Source organism: Silene latifolia, chromosome 1 (assembly GCF_048544455.1).
Source record: "Silene latifolia isolate original U9 population chromosome 1, ASM4854445v1, whole genome shotgun sequence".
NCBI lineage: Eukaryota > Viridiplantae > Streptophyta > Magnoliopsida > Caryophyllales > Caryophyllaceae > Silene > Silene latifolia.
In genome coordinates, this window is record NC_133526.1 from 14,817,365 (window position 1) to 14,843,147 (window position 25,783).

The following is a 25,783-nucleotide window of genomic DNA, read 5'->3' on the forward strand; positions in this document are numbered from 1 at the left end:
GGTAGTTTCTTTTGCGGGTCCCACTTTTCTCTTTTTGTTTTTTCCTTCCTCTTCCAATATCACGTAAACTGCAATTTATTCCCCCTTTTTTTTTGTTCAACCTTCGTTTTATTCATTGTTATCTTCATCTTGTTCAACCTTCAATTTATTTCCTTTTTTTTGTTGGAGTGGAAGGTAATTGTTATTTTTTATTTATGAAATAAATCAACTTGAAAATTGAAATATCGTCCCTCACCATGAAGTCACCATACACCATTCATTCACCACCTAGAGTCCACCACCAAACCTCTCCACTGGCAATCACCACAGCACCACCATGATCGTCTGCCACCGAAAATTACTCTAATCTCGATCATGCGAGAACACGAACCTCAAATCCCCAATTCTCCATCTCACAATTATATGCCAATTTTATTATTTACCCCAAATTACCATATTATCTCTCCTAGGATTTCCGAACACCATCAATGGCGACAAAGACCTTTGAGATCGAATAACTATGGATTTTTAGAGTGGATGTGATGGGGCAGGAAATGGTTGTGGTGTGAGGGTGATTGGTTGGTAAAGGGGAGAAGATGGTGGTTGATTTAGGGTGGATAAGAAGGTGGGTTTGTTGTAGGTGTGGACGAAAGGACGGATGTGGGTGCGAGAATCAAGGCCGAACAAAGAAGTTAGTGGTGTATCAATGGTGGTGGTCGAATTAATGAATGGAACAAGAAGGTATATATTTCAGGCGCCGCGACGATACTCGAACTGATGATGCAGTGTAGTGTATGGATTGCTTCTAGGTGGTCTAATATTGGCTGCTGCGTCGGTAAAAGGAATGAAAAGAGCTCGGATCTAAAAGAGCGGCGGCTTGAGGAGCGGTGGTGGTCGGAGTAAGGGAGTGTGGATATTATTAATTATGGTGGTTGAAGCTTCGGTGGCTTGAGGAGCGGTGGCCGAAGTTTGGCAGTAAGGTACGGTGGTGGCGTGAGGTGGAGGGGATTGAACAATTTTGGTGAATGAGTTTGACTGTTTGAGAGAGGAAGGGGTTTTAAATAATTTTTTTATTATTAATATTGTTATTAAAAAATTTAAGATGATAATGACTTGCTAAGCAGGTAATCGGTCTTCTAATTCTATTTTGAGAGAGTATACCCTATAGTTGGTTTTATCTTGAGTTAAAACAGAGTTTGGAGTATTATGAGAAGGCCCCCTATAGTTTGGAGTATTTATGTTAAATAACCCTTTACTAAAAGGTTAACCTTATATAAAAGCGAGGAAATAATTTAGAACACAGAATCCATTAAATTAGTCATTTCAAATCAAATCATAGAGTTCAAGTCGAATCACAGAAATAAGTGAGTTTGCCAACTTTATTACATAGTATACCCAACACTTAACACTCCTAAAATAAAAAGGAAAAGAAAAAAAACAAAATGAACCTTACAATAACAACAAAGCAAAAATAAACAAAAGGGAAAGGAAATGAAAGGAAAGGGGAGGACCAAAAATCTCAACCCCATTTCTTCCCCAAATATTCATTCACACACTTTCCCTCCTATCCCTTCCTCTTCCTAACAAACAAAAAAACAAGTGAGAAAAATCAAAGCAAGTGAGAAAAACCACAAGGGTAGTAAGGATGAGGATAAGAATGAGAATCCTTTCGTCGTCGTCGAAACCGATATCTAGTCCCGGTAGAACCGAGAAGTTTCCTCCACCATTAATGCGGTTCTTGAGAAGCGATGTTAGTAGTAGAAGTCGCGGTCGGTCTAAAGCCAGTCCTTTATTTTTCAGAAGAAAGAAGAGTATTACTACTACTTCTACTGGTATTGAGGCTACACAAGAGCCTTCTTCGCCTAAAGTTACTTGCATTGGTCAAGTAAGGGTTAGACGGAGTAAGATTAATGCGAATAAGAAGCGTAAATCGAAAAATAATCGACCGAAACAACGGAATTATTTTAATTATATTCCGAGTTTGTGTAATTTTAAGGGGTGTTATTCACCTAAATGGAATTGTACTTGGAGGTGGAGGTGGAGATGGAGATGGAGTTGGTGCTGGAGATGGGTGTTGTGTTTCGAGTGTTTCGATTGTCGTCGTAATGGAAGGAGGGTTAGGACGGCTTCGTCGTCCAGGAATGGCGGCTCGTCTTCGAGGTTTGAAGAAGGGAAAGAGCGGAGACAAGAGGAACAACAAGAACATGGAGGGCGGGTTATAAGGGGTTTTGGAATGCGTCAATTTGATGATGGAGATGGAGATGAAGATGATGGGTTTGATAGAGGAAGAAGAAGTTCGGTTTCGGAAATTAGTGGGACTACGCCTCCGAGAAATGCGTTTTTATTAACGCGGTCTAGGTCGTCGTCGTTGGCGTCGAGGTTTTGGGGTGAGGAAGAATTGGTGGAAGAAACTAGGAGGAGAAGTTCGGCTTCGGAAATGGGGCCTACTATGTGTATTACACCGCCGAAGAACGCGTTGTTGTTAACGCGGTCGAGATCTTCGTCGTTGGGGAATAGGTTCGCTGGGGAAGAGGAGGTGGAGGAAATAAGGAGAAGAAGTTCAGCATCGGAAATGCGGACAGTAATATCGACAACACCGCCGAAAAATGCGTTGGTGTTAACGAGGTTCTTGGGGGAAGGAGGAGGTGAGGATGTAACAAGGAGAAGAAGTTCAGCATCGGAAATGCGGACAAATTCGGCGACAACACCGCCGAAAAATGCGTTGGTGTTAACGAGGTCTCGATCTTCGTCGTTAGGAAATAGATTTTGTAGCCAAGAAGGTGTTGAGGAAGTAATTAGGAGGAAAAGTTCAGCATCGGAAATGCGGACATTAGCATCTAGGTTCTGGGTCGAGAAAGAAGAGGAAGAAACAACGAGTAGAGCTCCAGGACAGGAAATGCGGACATTACCATCTAGGTTCTGGGTCGAAAAAGAAGAGGAAGAAACAACGAGTAGACGTTCAGCATCGGAAATGCGGACAAAAGTACCGAAAAACTCGTTATTAACGAGGTCTAGATCTTTGGCAAGTAGGTTCTGGGGCGAAAAGAAAGAGGAAGAAGAAACAAGGAGAAAAAGTTCAGCATCGGAAATGTCTACGCAGTCGAAAACTGCATCGTTATTGACCAGGTGTAGGTCGTCATCGTTAGCACGGAGGTTCTGGGGCGAAAAGGAAGAAACAAAGAGAAGAAGATCGGTGTCGGAAAGGTCGACGGCTTCGCAGACGGAAAATGCAGTGGTATTGACAAGGTGTAAGTCGTCATCGTTGGCAGAAATAATGTTGTTGAAAAACAGAGATTTGACAGCAGAAACGAGGGGAAATGAAGGCAGTAATTTCAGCATCAGTGAAGAAAGTAAAAAGAACGTGGGAGTTTGTGCTGAAAAGGATGGTGAACATGGTGGTGCTTGTTTTAGTGAGTTACTGCCTTCAGTTGGGGTAAAAAGTAATGGTGATGTAAATAAAGTGGGCGGTAAAAATGAAGAAAGGGGATTCAAGCTGAGGAGATGTAAGTCAGAGCCAGCTAGGCCAGATTTGCCTGATTCAGATTCAGAACCCAAGAATAATGAGTCTTTGCGATTAGGACGGTTTAGTAATGTTGAAACCGCTACTTATCGTCTAAATAATAATAATAATAATAATTAGTTTATTGTTTTATACGTAGAAGTTGTATAAGTATACTTGGTTGGTTAGTTTTTTTTTTTTTTGGAATAATGGAAATGTATCAGATGTATTTAAAGATTGGACAAGTGTACTATATGTACGTTGCATGCCTTTTTGGTTACCATGGCTGTTTTAAGTTAACGGGTCTTGTTTTTGTTTGAAAATGTTACAAACAGATTTTATATCGATGTGGATTGTGGAATCAGTAGGGTTGGTTTCAACTTAAAATGTAACAAACCAGTATGGGTTGCAATAATTTTTTTATTTGAATTCTCAAAGATATTTTGAAATGAAGTTTAACATGGGATGGAGCCATGGAGGGAGCTACTAATGTGAAGCACCATAAATAATAGTTACTCTCTCCGTTTCGGTTATTTGTTTATCTTTGATTTTGACACAAAGATCAAAGAAATAAAAGATGATCAATTATTTGATGATAAGTGGTACAAATTGAGTGTAGAAGATAAAATTGTTTATCAAAAGCAATAGAAAGGTAAACAATTGACGAAAACACCTCCTGTTCTTTTCCACTTAATTTCAACTCTCATTCAGCTCACTTCAGTTTAACTCTGTTTATCTCAACTCTATTCATCTTATCAAATTTCAATTCAGTTCAGCTTCATTAAGTTCAGTTCAATTCAACTCCATTCGGTTCAAAAGAGCACCCCCTTATTAAAAAAACAATGTCTCCCTTGCGAGCTTGTGACGAGTTAAATATCACCTACATGGGTAGATAATACAGAAATAGAGTGCCTAGAGAATTACAAATCATTTGTCTTTAACTATTTATTTGGGTATTATTTAACTCGTTATAAACTTGTGATGGATATTGTTCGTCACAAATGAGAATTTGTGTTAAGTATCTTAGAAATAGTTTAGGGAGAATGGTAGCAAGTTCCCAAGGTAAGAAGACAAAGTAATAAAATAATGGTGTTGGGTCTGCAAAATAGCTCATGGGCTACTGAACGTACTGTGTATTAAATTACTGACACTGTCCCTGTCCCATGTCCTTAACTTCTTATATTAAACTCTTCTCGTCCTAAACATTTATTGCTTTTTTTAACATTCATTCATCAACTTGTTTTCACCGCCTTTTGTTACTTTGACATTTTACTTGTTTTTTTTTACCATTTCTTGTGTAACATTTTCACATGATGCAGATTGTTCTTGTATTCATATTTTTACAATGCCAGAAAGTCAAGAGATTTGCAGTTAGAATAATCGGCATTGGATGCTTTTGTCAGCTGTTGTTACTGAAAGTGTGTGACTGCATGTGATGCCTGGACTATATTTGGACTGTACAATATATAAATTTATTTCCATTTTCTGTGTTTTCATATTAAAATTATTACTAATAGTATGAAAAAATGAAAAATATCCTGTTAAAGATAAGTTTATGTAAAATCCCCTTACACAAATCTGTGTTTTCATATATAATAAAATAATCATTTAAAATTTTATAGTTATAAAAAATAATATAAATCTTCATTGGATGCTTTTCTCACTAATTTTTGACATTTATAGTTTATGTTTTACAAAATATAAATTAATAAAGTTAAATGTAGAGTAACTAGTAACCAGGCTAACACCAAAATTGTAACGAAAAAATGACAAAATTGCCCCTAATAAATCCAAGTTTGGTCGGTCCGCCATAAATAATCCCAGGTTACAATCATCCTAATATAATCTCAAATTGTTAATGTTCCGATTTTACACTCATAATATAACCCTCAAATTTTCTACTAAATAAATTGAAAAAAAATATGGAAAAGTCACACTATTTTCTTTTACAAATGTCATGAGTAATTTATGATTTTATAAATATGTTAAAATCCAAAATTATATTTTTATAAATCGTTTAAAAAAAGAAATAATTTATTATTGTAAAGTTTGGAATTTGAAAGAAATATTTTCTCTTTTATTTGATCTCCATTTTTAACTAAAAAAAACTTTTTATATTACCACAGTGTTTTTTTGAATTTTTTTTTATTGTCTATTTCCAAATATCATTTTCTTCCTCTACAAACAATAAATGGCATAAGAGCAGTTCATAGACTATACATCTAAGGAATTGACCAAAAAAAAAGACGATACATCTGAGGTAATACCTCTTATTGTTTATTTTCTGAGTTTTATTTTAAAGTTTTTGAGTTCTGCTTTAGTATAAAGTTTTTGAACACATCTACTAAAACATTACACTAAAAAAATATAATATTACTCAAAAACTATATTTATAAATGGTAATATGCTCAGAAAAAATGTGTATATATTCAAAAACTACAAGGTCTAAGGTACTATCTCAGATGCGTAATCCTTTTTTCTCGCATAAGAGCTGTGTGCAAAAGCGGAACGTTAACAACTTGGGATTAGTCTACAAAGATTAACTTGGGATTATTTTTTGCGGACTGACCAAACAACAATTTTGACACTGAAATTATTTTCGACTCAAAATACCTTCATTTTACGAGAAACGAGGCAGTAATCTCCGAAAAAGTGTATTTTCTAATCCGAGCTATGCATTATCTGAGCTCCATGGGTCGCAGGCTTACTTAGCATTGTTAGCAATACCAAAACATGTTGGCATCATATCATTATCTAGTATTTCGCGGGAGTTGTTTACATATGCCAGTATGACAAATACGGGTATCTAACTATCTACACCATCTAAATACGAACTGACCAATAAAAAGCCAAACAACAAACAAAAATAATACTCCTCTGTCCCGGTCATTTGTTGTCCTTTTCCATTTTGGGGTGTCTCAGTCATTTGTTGTCCTTTCTATTTTAAGAATGAATTTGATGAGTAATTTGATCATTCAAACTCAATTTATTCCACTTGTCATTTAGTAACTGGCTCCCTCCCCTTTCCTTGGTCTTTGTGCCAAAACCAAAGGACAACAAATAACCGGGACGGAGGGAGTATAAAAAACTGTTGATTTACAACACTAATGTTTTAATTGAGGAGGAGTTACACACTTGAGAAGTTAGAAGCTCGACCAGATCAGACATCTCCATATACACTTCTTGCCTTAAGCTAGATCACTGAAGTTCGAATGGTTCCTCCACGGAGATGGGGTTACACACTCAGAATCTCCAGCTGTACTCCGATGAGTATCTCTGGAAGGTGTTGATGGCGAAGAGGCGGACAAATGGTCGGGGGCCACCCTTATCTTTTGCAGGGTAGCAAACGATTCCCTCATTGCTGACATGGCTTCAAAAAAACGTGTGCATGATGCTAAAGCTACAGGAATAGGCCGCAACATCTCCTACAATCAAGTAAGACGGGCAGGGAGCATAGATATCAGAGTTACCGACACATACTGCACTCCTATGACAGCTGAAGCAAGCTAAGGAACTAAAAGCAAATCCACCAAAACATATGTTGCATCATTCGAAGTGTGTAGCATGCATGGTATATAATCTAGGCCACGACACCGGATAATGACCGGGTTATCATGTTTTGGGAGATTACTACCACCTCATTTTAAGGCGGTATCAAGTTTCCAACCATTCTGGCCAAGAATCCCGATTCCAAAATCGAGTCTCAAACCGAGATTTGTAATCATTTAAAAACTTCATCTTAAGCGAAAGAATGATGCGCTTTCTTAAAAAGCCATGTCGGAGACCCTCAACATGCCCCCCAACTTCGATACTTGGTGACAGTTCTGAGTAAGATAGTTGAGGATAGCGTAATTCTATCCATGATATGAAATCATGTTATAAAACCAATAACAAATACAAGTATACATACAACAAGTCATTTCATATGAACCAGGGTAATAGCATTTCATTTAACAAACTAGCATCTCTCTAATCAGTCAAATTAACAACCAGAAAAGATGACAGAGGTTATAGAGACATACAGCCCAGATTGTCGGGGGTTCCTTAAAATTTTGGGTCCATTGAAAATCTGCAACAGATGCAGATAATGCTCCATAATCACTAGCAGCTTTCATCAGTAATTCTGAAAATTGTTTCTGAATGCATGAAGGTACAAGTGAAAAGTGTATTAGCGGAAACATCCAACATTCACCAAGTAAGAGGTAAAAGACACATCGTTGGTTAACTAGTTCACCCACTAATTCACATTTTTTAATGCTCGTACTCTTTATAAAACTTACAGTTTACAGGCTAATTTACTAATTATCTAATCTTAAACTAGTAAAGTTGTTCCCCGACGAACAAGCAACAATGACTATCACTCATGGAGTATTTACAGGTAAAAGCCTGAATTTGAAGTATTTTTTACTTATCCACCTTACAATGTTGGTCAAATGTAGAATGTCATTAGACTTCATACATCACATAATAGTTACCATGGCCTGTCACAATTGGTTTATTTTTCTAAATCTTACGGAGAATATGAAGTTACGGAAATACAACAGTTTGCAGTTGCTTTCTGGTTGTGACTTGTGACTTGTGACAGAGAAAGCCAAAACTTATGGGACTTATTGTTGGTTATCCAAGTATGCGTGTACTTATCAATTACCTATACAAGCAAAATTCACAAAATTATATATTACTTATACAAGCAAAATTCACATGGATGAAGTGCCCTAAATATGGAAGCATAGTGCATACATATTCAAAGCATTTAAGAAACTACCAGCACCTAAACGAGCTAGTTCTCCCTACAAATCTTTACTATGTTGGAGGGATTGTGATTTAGCTTGTCCAAAGAGAAAAAGGTTTCCTCCATTTTCTGAAGCTGTCTTCTTTTAAACTAAGGGTTCAAGGATTGGCCATCTAAAGCCCCAACCTTGCAATCACTGAAAGTTCTCGTAGAGTGAAACAAATGAATTACTTGTTCCATAAACAGGTACAAGAACAGTGCTCCTAGGCCCTAGCATACTAAAAACCCATATACATAACTAGAGAAGGCTACAAACTGATATTTGCACGCATGCAAAAATGTAAGTGACTACAAACCTGGAATTCTGCCTCAACAGGAATGCAATCCAGTGAATATGGTTGCTGAAGACGAGCAATTATCCGATCCTACAATGATTACGAAAAACAAATGAAATATCAATTGGACCAGTACATAAAGTCATAAACAAGCAGTCAATAATTCTGAATTTAATATGATCACCTAATTCAATGTATATTCTGTTATCAGAACACTCCATTCTCTAACAGTAAATCAGCAGGTGTGCTATTCAGAAATTAAAACAAAGGGATAATGAGCTAGAAAAAGGTTTACACTTGGGGGGCGTTTGGTTGGGGGGTTTCAGAAAAGGTAAAGGGAATGAAATGTATCTATTCCCTTTGTTAATGTTTGGTTGATGGAAATAATCATTCCCTATACCCATATTTGGGAATGGGTTTACCCCTCAATCCCTCATACTCCCAAATCCATTCCCCCGCCCCACAAGAAAATCCCATACCCTTTCCTGATTACCTCATTCATCTACCAACATCCACCACTCTATCACCCACATCCACCCTCAACCACCGACACACACCACCAACAACACGTGTGCCAACAACAAGCATACCGATGCTCCTACTCTGACACCTCGACGGCTACTCTGGCCCGCCCTCATTCCACCACCCTCCTCAACCCCTTTTCCCTCCTCTTCGAAAAACCTCGCCCTACCCCAACTACCAAAAGAACACTCCCCCACCACCCAAAATCCCCTCCCCCACCCCTATAAACACCAAATAGGGGTGGGAGAGGGGGTTTCGGTTGGTGGGGAGTGCTTTTTTTGGTGTTTAGGGTAGTGTTTGTTGGGGGTAGGGTGAGGTTTCTTGAAGGGGAGATGGAGGGCAACGACACATAGGGGTGGGTTGCCGGTGACGGTGAGCCTGAAGAGGGCGCCGATGATGGAAGGTGGCCGGCGAGGTGGGTAGTGTGGGTACTAGTAGAGGACGTTCAGCGGTGGCGGTTTAAGGTGTTGATTTTGGATCTTTTTTTTCTTTTCCTTACTTATAACAACCAAACAAGGAAGGATATCCCTTTCCTTTCCCTTTGTTTCCATTTTCGAATCTCATTCCCTTTCGCTAGTATGAACCAAAGCGCCCCCTTATACCTCCGTTTTGGGGCACCAAGGATCAGAGTGGGCTGTGAAGGTCATTAAAAGTTAAGTGAAGCATAACTGCACGAGTACACAACCATAAAACTATTTTTTTGTAACTAAAATTATACTTCTTATTGAGGGTAATCCACCAAGTAATAAAACAATATACAAAGTCCAGCAGTAACCCACTGATTTAGAGTTAGTAGGAAGAAGCGAGTACCAATTACAAAAATGTCTGAATTATTAAATCTCGCCGTAATCAACTGAACCCAGCTCACATAAGTTTATATGTCAGTTCAGTTCATAAGCCACTTTAAATGGGTGGACTCATATATCTTCTTTTCTTTTATCTGATTTGAAGAATGAAGACATTATGTTTTGTCTTTCTCTTTGGCAGCCTCCCATTTTAATGCATTCAGATTTCAGAGTGGGCTTTTGCTGATAGGTGATACAGAAACATAATGAATAGGCACCAAAGAGGGTCTCTTATTGCCTCTCACGAACAGAGAAAAATAACAGCAATAAACGAGTGAACTTCTACATGCAACTGTATCATAATGACCAATCTAAGATACACAAAAGATAAATCGACTTCAAGCAAGTGAAATACACTAGAAAGATACCTTATTTTGAATGACATCTTTTAGTATAGTGGTAATTCTAGACAACGTCTCAATCTTCTTTTCCATTTCACTCACATGTGTCAAATATGCTACATTTTTGTCATCCTGACCATGATAAACACAAATCAATTAGTTGACTACAACATTGTTACGAGCATATATAAATAATCCAGTCAGCTCAAGTTACGATGGCGAGGACAGGCACGATATTTTGCTGAAGCAACAGTGTTCAAACACACATTGTAGAAAGGAACATAACAACAGCATGATAAGAAAAACAGAATAACTAAACGCTCTCAATTTTCTCTTAGGCATATTGTAAGGAGCCGCACTTTTAGCCGCATAATCCCTGAGAATTGCGCGCACGGTCCTTTCACTTCAAGCCCTAGATTTCTTATTTGTACTCATGTGTGTTTTTAGTTTCATTTAGTACTCCAAGACTACTTCATGCGTGTCGAATCTTTGAGTCCCGTTTTTAGCTTAAGATACGTTTTTAGGTGTTTACAAAACGTTATCGCCGCTATTCTGCACAATCAATGTATCCTACTACGGCACTCAAACTATCAAATTTGCCTCTATGAGAGGTGCTAGTCAATCAAAACCACTTCTCATTAATGTATCCTGCTACGGCACTCAAACTATCAAATTTGTCTTGCTTTTTGAATTGGGTCTTTCCCTTCCGAACCCCAAGGTTTAAGTTCTTCAATCGCAGTGAAAGAACGTCCTTTTTCTCACTCCCACTTGCCTCCATTTCCCTCAGCTTGGGTAAGGAGAGTATGAAGCTCATGGAAACTCTTATCCGTGTTATAGTTCACGCTAAAATGAGCAAACTTGTTGGTAAGTGAGTGGAGAATGCGGTCCACCGCAAGCTTCTTTGGAATAGTACACCCTAGACGCCGTCAACATGCTCAACCCATTTTGAGCACATGTGGGCCAACATTTTGGCCCTTTTCAAGCTTTGCTTCGAAGAAACGCACTGCGGCCTCATATTGGCGGACTCATATAAGTGAACTAGTTGGTGAATTGTGAATAACCGTTAATTGACAATCGCAAAATAAAAAAAAAAATGCATGTGCGGCGATTTTGGCATGATGGACAAGCAAAATATAAACATGCAAAAATATTAAATCCTAGTATGGCCACCTAGCTAATCAAATTAACTAAATTATTACAAATTCGGAATGGACAAGTGTATTTTGAAAGATTACGGAAGTAATTTCGTCAAATGGGAGTCAACCATCAAAAGCGCCGCGGTATCCGATAACGTGATGCGCTACTTGGTTGAAACCCCACCGTCCGAACTCAGCCCAAGGGCTATTGTGGCAGCACGAACCGCCTATGATGACCATATGAAGGTCTCAAACGATGTCAAAAATGTCTTGATATGGTCCATGGCTTCTAGTCTCAAGCTTCGTTGTATCTCTCTCAATGCACATGAGATATTCACGAAGGTAAGAACGATGTTTTCTCAAACACCGCAAATCCGCCAATATGAGGCCACGGTGCATTTTTTCGAAGCAAAGCTTGAAAAGGGCCAAAATGTTGGCCCACATGTGCTCAAAATGGGTTGAGCATGTTGACACTCTAGAGCATCTAAGGTGTACTATTCCAAAGAAGCTTGCAGTGGACCGCATTCTCCACCCACTTACCAACAAATTTGCCCATTTTAGGGTGAACTATAACATGAACAACATGGATAAGAGTTTCCATGAGCTTCATGCTCTCCTTACCCAAGGAGAGGGACATGGAGGCAAGTGAGAGTGAGAAAAAGGACGTTCTTTCAATGCGATTGAAGAACTTAAACCTTGGGTTCGGAAGGGAAAGGGGAAAGGAAAGACCCAATTCAAAAAGCAAGACAAAGGAAAGGGCAAAGCTATTAAGAATAGCAAGACCAAGCCAAAGATTGGCAAACATCCCGATGTCGAATGCTATTATTGTAATGGCAAGGGCCATTGGAGGCGAAATTGTCCTTGGACATAAAGGTCGGGCGTGTGACGCCAAAAGGTATAATCTCCTCTACTCTCTATATGATAGACATTAATTATGCTTGGATATTAGATACCGGATGTAGATCTCACCTTTGTAATCATTTGTAGGGCTGAAGGACGCGGGAGCACTAGCCAAGGGTGATGTGGACCTACGCATGGGGAATGGAGCTAAAGTAGCGGCCGTTTCCGTGGGGACATATGTACTCACCTTAGCTAATGGTTTAGAGTTGTTTTTAAATCAACTTTAACTAAGAATATTATCTCTATCTCCGTGTTAGACGCGGAAGGTTTTTCTTTTGTGATCTAAGGACAATTGTTGTACTTTTTCATTTAATGATATGGTTTATGGTAAAGCCATTTCTATGGAGGTATTTATGTTCTTAATAATGTTAAGGGTTTTTTGATAACTTATACCTTGAATAACTCACTTTTTCAAATCTTATACCTAAGATAACTTTCCTTACAATCTTATACCCAAAATAATATTTTCTTCCAAACTTGATACCAAATATCGAAAAAAGCTTTGAATTGACGATCTTCTCCTTACTAATTAAACGCCATCATCCCTTTCCCACCTATTAACCTACACACCCACAATTACCACCACTAAAAACCATCAAATTAGTAAGGGCAAAATCGTCAATTTAAGGCATTTTTTAAAGATTTGGTATCAAGTTTGGTATCCAGGGCAAAAAGTGATTTATTCAAGGTATAAGTTAGCAAGCATTCTTATCGTGTGATAAACAAGGTTGCGCGCCACATTCCGGCTCAAAGTTCCGGACCGTGACACATATGGTCATAATAATCTTTCACGGAAGATTTAACAATTGTAGTTTGAGAAGCTAGAAAGGACCTTAGAGCACATAGCAAAATATATCATGAGCCAAGGGTCCTTTTTGATTATTCAGTACATATTAAAGGAGTTCAATCCAATGGTCATCAACTCATCACTTAAGGACTCCACCATCCCCCATATAAAATACAAAGTACTTAACTAAGAAGCTGACATAGAACAAAGCCAAGTTCTAGATCATGAATTCATATATCAGTTGAAGAGTAATCGAAGAATAATACAGTACAGCTAAAATAGGCACCAGAAATATAAAGGTTGATCAATCACCTTTCTGCCTCGCAATTCCACTTCTAAATCTGCGATTTTTCTCTGGACTCCTGTAAGGTCTCTCAAAACTCTTACCAAGTCATCACCCTTTTCCCTAGGAGAAAATGAATTATGGAGCTCCTCCTACAGAGAATACTAAACTGAATGATATGTCTCATGCATCTTCAAAACTTTTTATTACCCAAGTCTGATAATGAAAACAATATAATAAAATCAACCACAGATAGAAATTAGAATCTAACACTAAGAACTAGTGGACAAGCCATAGTCTCAACTCTCAAAAACATCAGCATAATATTTTGCAAGTACGATATAACAACCATGTATTTGAGAACTAGAAAAAAAAAAGACAGATAGATACTTGTATAACAACAAAAAATATCAGCGCATTATCATTCTTTAGAACTTAATAGTCATATACTGTAGATTACTCAATGAGAGGCTTACAGGTGTTAAGAGCATTGGGAAGGAAAGATCACCATTCTAAAAATCCTCGATTAAAAGTAGAAGAATAACCCTCTCTCCCCCTCTCTCTAACTAAGACAATGTAATATACATTCAGCACTATGAATTAGTAATTAGTTCAAACTTGATCTTCAAAAATACTGATGAACATAAGAGAGAAAATGGTCAGCCTTAGCTTTGTGAAAAGTAAATGCAACAAGGCATTATGTAATTTGCCAATTCTATTCAGGAAAACACAATAAACAAAAGAGAACAAACAGCATTAGTCCCTGATATAACCTAAATTTCGAAAGTCACCTACTCATCAGTCCTATGCAGTGGTCTTTCTCGATTTTATGGTTTGCAATTCCCACATAGCTTTTAGCCGTTGATTACGAAATCCCTTCAATTACAAAATGGATGAAGTTCAAATAATACATTCAACCCTAAACGATTAAAGATCCTCAATCTCTAATTGTCCTTGGTGACGGATTCATACAAACAAAGTTTCACTCTTGCAGTCTTGCCCAATTCATCCAACTTAAGGGTAAGACAAAAACCCGGACTCTGCATTATTTTTCCCCTCAAGCGAAGTTTCCCATTAACTAGCTCAAATCTTATTCATGATCAACCAAAGTAAATTTTAGCACATACGATTGATTGAAACACCCATACAGTAATACACAAACAAAAATGATGCAAATTGATTAATTGACAAATCCGACAAGGATAATCATACAACGAACCGAAATCACCCAGAAATTTAACAATGTACCTCAAAAAAATCAACCAATTTCGCCAGCAATTCAAACTCAAGATAACACCTTCCAATTGAAATCGAAAACAATAAACAATACTCCAATTAAAGAGGAAAATTAGGAATCAAAACCTGAGGAGAAGCGACGCGAAAACCAAGATCAGAAGCAATGGAGAGTGCATCAGACATACCACCAACCCTCCTCAACGGTTTTTTCCCAACCCATGAAGTGTCACTTCCTGTTGACATTTTATGCTGATTTCCCCCCAATTCACACCAATTTCGGTAATTTGATAGAACCCTAATTTTTTCGATTCGATTGCTGGCGTCTGGTTGATAGATAGAGATGGAGAGACAAGAGAAGACTGAAAATGGTGGAATCAAGGATATGAGATGAAATGACACTGTTACTACTGCAACGAGGAAGTTGACACTAAACTTTTGTGAATTCCAATTTTTTTTTGTGATCCGCCCAACGCGGTCGGGTTTGGGTCGGCTGAGTTCGAGTTGGGTGAATTTTGGGTTTGCGGAATTAGATTCGACCCGTCATTTCGGATTTCTCATTTTCGGGTCAATAATAAATATTCGAGTAAGGTTATATTAGGTCGGACAATTCGGGTTCAGGTTAAATTTGGATCTTGAGTTCGTATGAAAGATCAAGTACGGGTCGGGTTAATTTAATCTTTAAACCCTATTCTTTTTTTAAAAAATAGTTCACTTTGGCATTTAAGCTTCAAGCCGTATAATATAATACACAAATTCTCGGTTAAGACAAAGTAGATTCGTCTTAAGCTTAATACATGTTTAGTAATAATTGAAATAAAACATAACGAGAATGCATAGGAATAATATGCTTCTTATTTATTGTACGTACATATTTCCATTTTCCATATCACACAAAACATATAGTACATATATTGATCATCAAATAATTCATTAAATTTCGGGATTAATTAACAAAGCGACAATCCTTCCTAATCTCGCCCTGAGTCCCAGTCAAGGGATTATTCTCAGACAACAAAATCATGGCCCTAGAAAATTGATCATGAAAATACTTGTTATCAGCAGCCATTTTTTTGACATAAGGCAATGTAATTGGATTGGAAGCAAGTTCTTGGTCTATAATTAGCAACCCTTTATGGTTCAGCACGTTCTTGTAGTACAAGTTGTCTAGGATCATCGGCGTCTCACGATCAAATCTAGAGTAAACCACGTCGTTTGGGTTCGGGTTTGGTGACGGGCATCTTTGTTTAAGGTACATAGCATATGCAGGATCAATTGTTGGATCAACTTTTGGATACAGTCTGTTGACGAGGTTCACACAATGTACTCGTCCCACCGAGTGAGCACCTACAGTATCAATAACAAAAGCATATTTTAAATTAGGTTACAATTCTTGTGAAAACTTAATTCATGATAAGATTGTATTAAGAAATGATTAATTAAATGGTATTTTAAGTAATAAAAGGAGGTCTTAAAAAACATCAATGGCATTATTTTCTGACCGTTAATAGATTATACCATCAGGTCATCGTCATTTAATTAATGTTGCTCTCTCAATTTGCGTCGGTTGACTAATTAGGACAAAGCTCTCCTTATCATATGGCCTATGCCCTCTATTAATTTTGGCCAATAATTGTTTTTATTCAATTTCGTTTGGATATGTCTTAGATGTCAATCTATTATCTATAGTTACATTTTTAATTAAGGTGCATTATTGGAATTGTCCTTACATTTTGAATGTAAGAGGTACTACAGAAACTCGGTACTTATATATTATACGGATAAACGAAGAAGAATTCGTTTAACTTGAACACTTCATACCTAAAATTGCAACGGCTCCTTCGGTGTCGATACCAATAGACTTGAAGGTGGAAAGTAGCAAGGACGCGGAGGCATTGTGGTTTGGGATGAACTTCTGAACCACTGTTGCATAGCTTTGTCTACTATCTCTACGACCAGTCTTCATTTCAACATATGGTCCTCCCAACTTCATACAATTCATTAAAGTTATAAGATATAAGATACAAAGTAAAACGTAATATTACGGATTACTCCATAAATCTTATATACAAAAGCACCCTCAAAATAATTTTAACATTAGTTATTCTCCTGTAAAGTCGCCTTACACAATAGTATGTAAAACGGTTATATACTTAATATATAAGAGTATGGTTTGATGAATTATCGTACCAGATTGGCACCATCTCGAGCAGAAAGAGCAATAATATCAGCACAAGAAACAGTAGAGGGGCATTTGCTTTCAAGTGCTTGTTTAATAGTGTTAACATACTTGAAATTTCTCATTCCAAAGTTTCGTATGTCTGTCTTTTCTGTATTTATACCATTTACTGCGCTCGTCTCCAATAAAAGGGATGCGTCGCATGACTGTCAACAACCATCGATCAAACACGTTAATTTTCAAGCATACAAAATAGAAATATGCAAGCGTTCACGTGATTATATATATTCAAGTCAATAGTGATTGATAATAACGTATACTAGTTGGTCGAGATAAAACCCGTTTGTAAAGTATTTATATTAGGAAAAACAAATGTAATATAAATATAAACATTTGGTCTTGTTTCAGACATGCCATTTTCCCTGGAATAATAAAACGTGATTTTATAACCATTTTACAGCTAAATTTGACCATTATTGGAAAAAAAAAAAGTTACCCAAAGTTGTATTACTAGTTGTACCATTGCGGTTACATTTAACCAAAAAAATGGTCACTTATGCTCGTTTAAAGCTTCAGACGAAAAGTAGCCGTCTGAAACAAGAATTTAGACCATAAAATATTCTATTTGAATTTATATTTTTTACCTGAATTAATGTATGTGCTAAAGACGCATGTTAATCAGCTAATTAATGAAAGATTATTGTGAATATTTGACTAATTATCATCGTAAATATGAACTTGTACATTAGTTTTTTGTGATATATTTTTAACAATTTTTCTTTAATTAACTTATCAATCAATACTATATATATAGGGTTTTTCTAACGTATACCCTAAGGGCACACATTAATAACTTATTTATGGTAATGTTAACAACATATTCACATGAAATACTCAATTACATTGAAACCAGGGGATTTCAATGTGATTAGATAAATCTATACAACTTAATTATATTATATAGTTTTTAATTGATAGCGTTGTGTGATGGACCCGACCAGGAGACTTCAATGTAAATATTATATAGTTTTGGTTGAAGTAAAATTTAGAGAATATCAAAATATAGTGATTTTCCTTAAAATAAACATACCCACTTATGTTATTAATTAGTATCATCATATTATACAATTATTTAACATACACAAATATAATATAAGTAGATTATATTTTGGAAACTATTAAAAGGTAAATAAATCAAGTTAGATTTCCAAAAGATATAATATTCTAAATTATTTCAATTTGATTTAGTGCATATATGTAATATATTTATATAAATATATAACCTCTTAAAATTGTATGGCTAAGTAGTAGAAGTAATTATGTTAATAGTGAAAATAATTGTACTAACATTGGATATAATAATATGTTAGTAATTACTCATTTGAATAGTCAAAATAACTATATTAGTAAGGGGAGTAGTAAAAGTAATTATAAAAGCCGACAACAAGAGTAGTGAAATTATTAATATTCATGCGATAGTAATGGAAGTAACAATAATTACGGCGGGAGTAGTGAAAGTAATAACCGTATTAGTAAGGAATGTAATTAAAGTAACAATACTAACAACAAAAGAAAGTATATATGAACAATTAACTAACTAATCGATTTAAGTAAAATATTAATAGATGGAGTAATGATTTTGTCTCATAATTTATTTCATCGTAATTTTAAGATATTGCATAGAAAAATATATTAAAAACAAAATTATGAGTTATGCAACTTTAAAATAGTTTTATTTAATTAAAAATAAATCTTAACGGTATATAGAGGTAGCCCGGGCGTAGCCAAGTACTAATACTAGTTAACATGTATTTTAAGGACGACACACGTGAGAAAAACCAATATGCTAATCTTATCTATATTAATACAAAAGACAATACTCAATCCTTAGCGCGCCACGTCATTAATGCAGTTTTTTTTTTTTTAATTCATGTTATGGTGGGACCCGTGAGTGTGTAATGTATTTATTTCTTCAGATTTCCGTCTTTTCAAACATGCGATAAATTCCGTTTTACAACAAATTCTATGAAATAATATTATGAAAAAATTCTATGAATTAATATTATGAAATAGTTTTATACATTCCGTGTAAATAAAATTTATAACATATACACAGAATGAATTACAAATGCGAGTAAATGAAATTGAATTACGGAGTACATAATTTTTGAAACAAAATTACATAATAATAAAATTACATAATTTCAAGAAGGAATAACATTTATATACGCAATCGAACATAAAATGCAAATGAATTACATACATATGTTAAAGTTGATTATATTAGATTATATTTCTTTTATCCGGATGTAAAGTTTTTTATGTATGCAATTTTTATTTACAAGAGTAAATTACGTTATTTCCTTATAAAAACCAGTGTATGTGAACACGTGTTTGTAACAAATAAAAAACATAAATTATGTAAATCGTAGATTTAGACCAACTAGATAAGTACAATAGAAATGCAAAAACAAATATACATCCAAAAACATTAATACTGGCCCAAATACATACCCGTGTAATTTTGCACGGGTTTAAAACTAGTTATATACAAATGTAAAGGCAATCAATTAAATGAATTATGTTGACTATAAATACTTTAGTAATAATATTACGTTTTTTCAACACGATAAAAACTACGAGTAATATTATTACCGTAAAGATGTTGACAAAAAGTTTATGGTCATCATAATCAATCATTATTTGATTGATTTAAAGTAGTAAGAATAAATGGGAAAATGAGTCAATAATACACTCTATCTATCAACATCTATGAAAGATGTTGAAAGAAAACACATTATTATTGCATGTCAATTTTGGTACATGCTAAGTTGTACGAGTAACATGCCGCACAGTCTCAGTAACACTGAAAACAATTATGCAATCAGAATAACAACAAAAAATGAGACAAATTAAAATAAGCGAGTAAATAATACCTGAACCATACAATCGTGAAAAAGATTCCTAACCCAAGAAACCGCTGTATTACCATGTTCTTCATACAGTTTTCGAACCTCCTCCTTGATTATACTTTCTGCATTTGGGCAACTTTTGGAATAATAATTCACCCGTAGTTCGCTCGAACCTGAGCACAATGTCATCACCAACAGTGTTGTTAGGAAAATTCGGGGACAAATCTCTAACATAAATCGAAGATTATTAATTATGAGTAAAAAATACTACATATGATGAAAATTTGAAATTTATGAAGTCTTGAAATCGCACTTACTACATTAGACTGTTTGACATGATGAATTGCGCAAATGAAAGTAATACGGAGTAATATACTCTCAACATATTTACTCTTAACATAGAAAACTTCTCGTATCATTATTAGTAGTTTCTATTTAATCGCGTTAATACTGGTACATACCTCACACAATCACACAACATAACACATGACTAATATGATCAAAATAACATTTAAACTAGTAACTGAGAACATCAAGAACGAATGAAGTACAACATTACTCCGAGCAATTCTTTTGGTTCTTTACGTTAAAAATCAAATAAATTGGAGGGAGTAAATGAAAAGATAATTACCGTAGTTAAAGTTCAAAGATAACGATAATAGAAGTAAAAGGAAGACTGATGAGCAAGGAAAAGATTTGATGGAAGCCATAACACTAGAATTTTTGAGCTATATAGGGAAGTTGTAATTTGTATGCATTGCTTTGAGACGTTCAATTGATTAGATTATATAGCAAAGGAAAAGGTGTATTATTGTGTTGATAAATCAATCAATTAATTTGGTATGGATGAAATAGTTATATTGCGTGTAAGCAATTTGATTTGGATAATAGTGGAAATTATATAATCATGTCTAAACCATAATGTTGAGCTCCTTAATTGCGATGTTGACAATAATATGTCCCCGTGACTCAACTTATAGTTCCAAGGACGAATGTGATGTTTATGTTTAGGGTAACATATGAAATTGGAATTACCTTAAAAGTTAGAATCGAAAATGATTTAGTTTTGAGAAATTTTGGACGATATCATGTATTTTTTCCGTCCCAGTTAATATATAGTTACATTTGCTTTACTTTCTTCTCATAAAATAAAATAAATACAAACTATTTATTGAGACAGAGGGAGTAATAATCTGGCCGAAAACTTGTCCAATATACAGCTTATCGTAGTATTTAGAGAATTATTTAAAATTTGGAAATGCATGGGACCAAGAAAGTTGGATTTCTAGGCGTCTCCATACTAAAGGAGATGAATAAATTTGAGAAATGGAGGGAGCTCCAGCTTGCCGTTCAATTTTACTAACTCGGACGTATGCACAAACTAATTCTCCCTTTGTCTTAATCATTTATTACTCTTTTTTTCTTTGTATAGTTATTATAATTAAAGATTAAAGATAAATAAAAGATTAAGACATAAGGTAGAAAAATGAATAAGACTCTACTGCTTGATTCACATAAACTTTAAATTAGCATGAATAGATACTTCATGTATTCGTAAAAATTGTTTGGTTCAAATATGGTCACAGAAATTCACATGGGGGTTAAAAACTCACTTAGTTGAATTCGGGCTAGTTAAGTCTCTTCTTTTATTTTATAGATACCAAATTTTCAAAGAATTGTCATTCCTATGCACAAAAACTCATTTAGTTATTCAAATGAATAAATAATATAAATTACTGATAGTAATGTTTTGTGTCGGTCTAAGAGGGTGATTTTATCACCCTCGTGTCTTTTAATATGGATCTTTTAGTATGCTTTTCCTAGCATTCAACAATTGGGTATGATGTGGTAACTTGTGCACTTTACCTCGGTTGGACACTCTATCTTAATGCACGGAACCCGAGAGGCAATAAAGCATCTTTCAAAGGTCAAGATAAGGCACGAGAGGCTCACTTGTAACCCGGAAACCAGTTGGGAGAAGTAGGAATGAAGATTAGAAGAAATGAAGGCATTTGAAGAGGTCTAGCTCTTGAAAATTAGAAGTCCAAAAATGCGAGCCTGTGCGCAGGCTGCGCAAACAGGGTGCGCAGGTGCGCACGATTGCGCAGGCAAGAACAGTTTTTGCGCAGGCTGCACAGCCTGCGCAGCTCTGCTATACGGGTTTTCTAATCTCCTTTTTGGGCTTCTTAATTGAAAATCTTTCTAGGTTTTCGTGAAACCCTATATATACCCGAGAGTTTGAAGACCTAAAGCATTCACCTACCATCCTATCATCTCATCTAATCTCATATTTAGGGTTCTAATCTTGTAATAATTGAGAAGACAATTTTCATTCAAAGTTGTAATCTTTCCTTAATTGTTGGGTTTATGAAGACTATGGAAGGCTAAATCCTTCCCTACTTGGTGTAATCCATTGCAAGCTTTCATCTTTATCATTGTATTGACTCTTTAATCTCTACTCTTTCATTTATTTCAATTTCTAAGTTTGAATGTCATGATGAATGTTTTGTTGTGAGAAGTAATTACCCTTGCCTCTTTAATGTTCATCTATTGCTTGTTTATTGCAAAGTTCCTTGCTTTTGTGATAACTTGTTAAAGCATCTCATAATTATTGATATCTTGGTTTAAAGTATCAACCTTTGTGAGTAGAAATTGATTATATCATTGGGTTTGTTGGCTTAGACATATCTTTGTGATATCCCATTTACTTTCCTCTTGGTTTGCTCTTCATGCTCTTGGCTACAATTCCGACATGGTTTAATGTTAGAATTTGTAGTCTAAGTAGGATTATCATTGTTGACTTAGATAGTGGTAATCATTTGCTTGAAGATTGTTGTTGGGTAAATGAAATTGGAGAGAAGGGAGTCTTGCTTTGAGAAAAGTTGGAGCTTGTAGGATTATACCAAGTTCTCATCTCTTATAATTGTTACTTGCATACCAAGTGTTTGTTGCCTTGTTTCTTAGGAAAAATCACATCTCTTCCATTTTGTTACTTGCTTTCTCCATGCCAATTCTCCATATATGTCTCTCTATTGTTGTTCATTGTTAATACCCATAGTTTGTGCATAGTCTTGTGCTTTGTCCATTTTCATTAGTCTAAATTCAAGTTTTTAGTCTTAAATCCCTTCTCTTGGGTTCGACCCTTACTTCCCTTTACTACTATTCTTAATTGCATAGTGTAGAGTTGAGTTTGGTTTATAAATTGTTAATTTGATAGGTTAATTCTAGCATTTAACGACCTAGTCTTATTCTCTATCAAATTTTGGCGCTGTTGCCGGGGAAGGGCAACATAGCTAAAAGCTTGATTGTTAATTGCATGTTAGTTATTTTTCTTCTATTTGTTTTTGAAAGTAAGTGGAAGTTCTAACTTGTGTGTGTAGTGCAAAGGTTTATGTTTAGTCCTCTACAAAACGGTGAATCAACCCCCGTTGAAGATGACTCTTTTGGAGCATATTCGTGGTTATTTACCAATCCGTGGTACCAAAGAGCACAAAGGGAACATCGAGTAGAAGAAGCACCTTCGGAAGATCATATTGAGGTAAATCCGATTGAAGTAGAGTATCCCCCTATGGCGAATGACAAGAGAACCATCCGGGAGATAAGAGCAAGGAATTATGATGAACAACCTTTGTGCATCACCTACCCCCCTTTAGGAGCCAATGAAAATTTCGAACTCAAAGGTTTCTTTATTCATAACTTGCCCAAGTTTCACGGCCATGCGGGAAATGATCTAAACCGTCACCTATCGGAATTTCACATGATGTGTGAAGGAGCCATTCCGAATGGAGTGACGGAGGACCAATTCAAACTACAAGCCTTCCCATTTTCCTTGTTGGATGCGGCCAAAAATTGGCTTTTCTACCTTACTCCGGGGTCCATAAGAACTTGGAAGGAAATGAAAGCGGCCTTCCTTGAAAAATTCTACCCCGATTCACGCCACAACCGTGCAAAGAAGGCCATTACCACCATAGAACAAGACCCCAATGATGAAACCATGTATGAGTATTGGGAGAGATTTAAGAAGTTGGTGGCTCAATGCCCATACCATGGGTTGAGTGATGATGACCTTCTTGTGAACTTTTATGAAGGTTTAAGTCAAGATGATCAAAGGATGGTCAATTCCGCTACCGGAGGAGATTTGGAGAATTTTTCCATATTGGATGCCAAGGAAATCATTGAGCGACTTGCCTCAACTACAAGAAAATATGGTAGAACTCAAAGGGGATCAAGAAATGCATCTTCAATGGGAACCTCCTCCTCATCTACTCAAAATCTTGAGCAAAGTGTGAATGACTTAACTCACCTAGTGAAGAATATGATGGTGAACAATCCAAACAAAGATGAAGGTCAAATAAATCAAGTGGAATACAACTATTGCCAAGGTCCTCATTTGGAGGAAGCTTGCCCCATTATGATTGAAGAAGGAATTTGAGTGGAAAATGTAAGTGCAATGGGTTATGGGAATTACAATGCTAGGAATCCTTCCGGGGGAGGATATTACAACTATGATCCTAGTGGCAACACTTACAATGTTGGGAGTAGAGACAACCCTTGACTTGGTTGGGGTGGTGACACCTCAAAGAGCTTTGTGAATGGCCAATTCAACCACTTGAGGGACCAAAATTCCTGACAAGGTCAAGGCTTAAATTCTCAAGGAAATAGGAATGGAAATTTCAACAACCAAGGTAGAAACCAAAACCAAGGTCAATCATCCCAATTTGGCAATCAAGGTAACAACACCAATTCTCAAAAGGAACCAAGTGTTCAAGACTTGCTTAAGAACATTTTGCAAGAGCAAGTTAAAACAAACAAGCGGTTTGACAAGATTGAAGCCGACAAGGGTGTTAGTGATGCCAAGGTTGCCAACCTTGAGGTCCAACTTGGACAAATTGCCCAAGAACTTGCCAAGCAAAACCAAAGGAATTCCACTTCTATCCCCTCCACTACATTTCCTCCTAGAGAGAATGCTAGTGCTATGACATTGAGGAAGGGGAGAACTTTAGAATCCCCTCCCAAGAAGAAGAGAAGGAGCAAGTCACAAGAAAGGGTTATTGAAATTGAAGAGCAAATTGAAGAAGAGATTGTGGTTGCACAAGAGAAAGGGACATATTCAAGAGCTAATGTGGAAAAGGAAAAGAGTCCTTTGAGCATTGACAAAGGAAAGATAGGAAGCACCAACACAAAGGATCTACTTGAAGAGATTGAAAAGGAATATGAACCGGGGGTACCATTTCCAAGTGCCCTCACAAATCCCAAGAAGTTTGATAAAGACTCCGATCTTTATGAAACTTTTAGGAAATGTGAGGTCAACATTCCTCTTTTTACTATCATCAAAACCGTTCCTAGGTATGCAAAGGTTCTCAAAGAACTTTGCACCCCTAAACGGATGCCAAGGAAAGGAGTTGAAAGAGTCACGGTTAGTAGGCATGTCTCGGCAATTTTCAAACAAAATCTTCCCAAAAAGTGCGATGATTCGGGCATGCTAACTATACCGTGCTCAATTGGAGGCAAAGCTTTTGCTAGAGCCATGTTAGACTCGGGGTCCTCTATTAATGTCATGCCTTATTCCATTTATGAGACCTTAAAATTGCCTCCCTTGTCTAAGACCAATGTTGTGATACAATTGGCGGACCGCTCCATAATTCACCCCAAGGGTCTTGTAGAAGATGTGTTGGTAGAGGTGGATAAATTCATGTTTCCGGCCGATTTTTATGTTTTGGACATGGAACCGGATTCCAAGGCTACACCCCTTTTGTTATAGAGGCCTTTCATGAGAACCTCCAAAACCAAACTTGACATGTATGATGAAAATTTGACCATGGAATTTGAAGGGAAAGTTTTGAAGTATAATGTGTGTGAGACGATGAAAAAGACCGATGATTTGAGTTTTTGCTACTTTCTTGATAAAATTGAACCTTTGGCAAATCGAGTTTACCAATTGAGTCATAGAGACCCACTTGAGGTGGCCCTCACTAACAATGTCGAGAAGGAAGGGTTGCGGTTTTTGTTGTCTCATGATGTGCAGGAAAATATAGAGGCATTGGAGAAGGAAGAACCACTAGAAGAATCAAAGGAAGAAAAAGAAATGAAAGAAATTGAG

At 36.3% G+C, this 25,783-nt stretch overlaps 3 protein-coding genes across 3 annotated transcripts; 1 reads left to right on the forward strand and 2 right to left on the reverse strand.

The window, feature by feature from the left end:
• The first annotated feature begins 1,386 nt into the window (after nucleotides 1-1,386).
• Nucleotides 1,387-3,926, forward strand: LOC141599679 (uncharacterized). The gene has a single exon (XM_074419774.1). It carries the CDS (start codon nucleotides 1,625-1,627, stop codon nucleotides 3,617-3,619), a length of 1,995 nt encoding a protein of 664 aa, XP_074275875.1. The 5' UTR covers nucleotides 1,387-1,624; the 3' UTR covers nucleotides 3,620-3,926.
• A 2,518-nt stretch (nucleotides 3,927-6,444) lies between these two features.
• On the reverse strand, nucleotides 6,445-15,025 carry LOC141599688 (AUGMIN subunit 2-like). The gene is made up of 6 exons (XM_074419783.1): nucleotides 14,722-15,025; nucleotides 13,389-13,511; nucleotides 10,281-10,385; nucleotides 8,567-8,635; nucleotides 7,501-7,614; nucleotides 6,445-6,903 (listed from the first exon to the last, which is right to left on the reverse strand). The coding sequence occupies exons 1-6, from the start codon at nucleotides 14,836-14,838 to the stop codon at nucleotides 6,667-6,669; spliced, it is 765 nt and encodes a 254-aa protein (XP_074275884.1). The 5' UTR covers nucleotides 14,839-15,025; the 3' UTR covers nucleotides 6,445-6,666.
• Nucleotides 15,026-15,425: 400 nt separating this feature from the next.
• On the reverse strand, nucleotides 15,426-20,630 carry LOC141599695 (peroxidase 21-like). Its single transcript, XM_074419793.1, has 5 exons — nucleotides 20,315-20,630; nucleotides 19,708-19,856; nucleotides 16,783-16,977; nucleotides 16,414-16,579; nucleotides 15,426-15,939 (listed from the first exon to the last, which is right to left on the reverse strand). Exons 1-5 carry the CDS (start codon nucleotides 20,391-20,393, stop codon nucleotides 15,539-15,541), a joined length of 990 nt encoding a protein of 329 aa, XP_074275894.1. The 5' UTR covers nucleotides 20,394-20,630; the 3' UTR covers nucleotides 15,426-15,538.
• Between the last annotated feature and the right edge of the window lie 5,153 nt (nucleotides 20,631-25,783).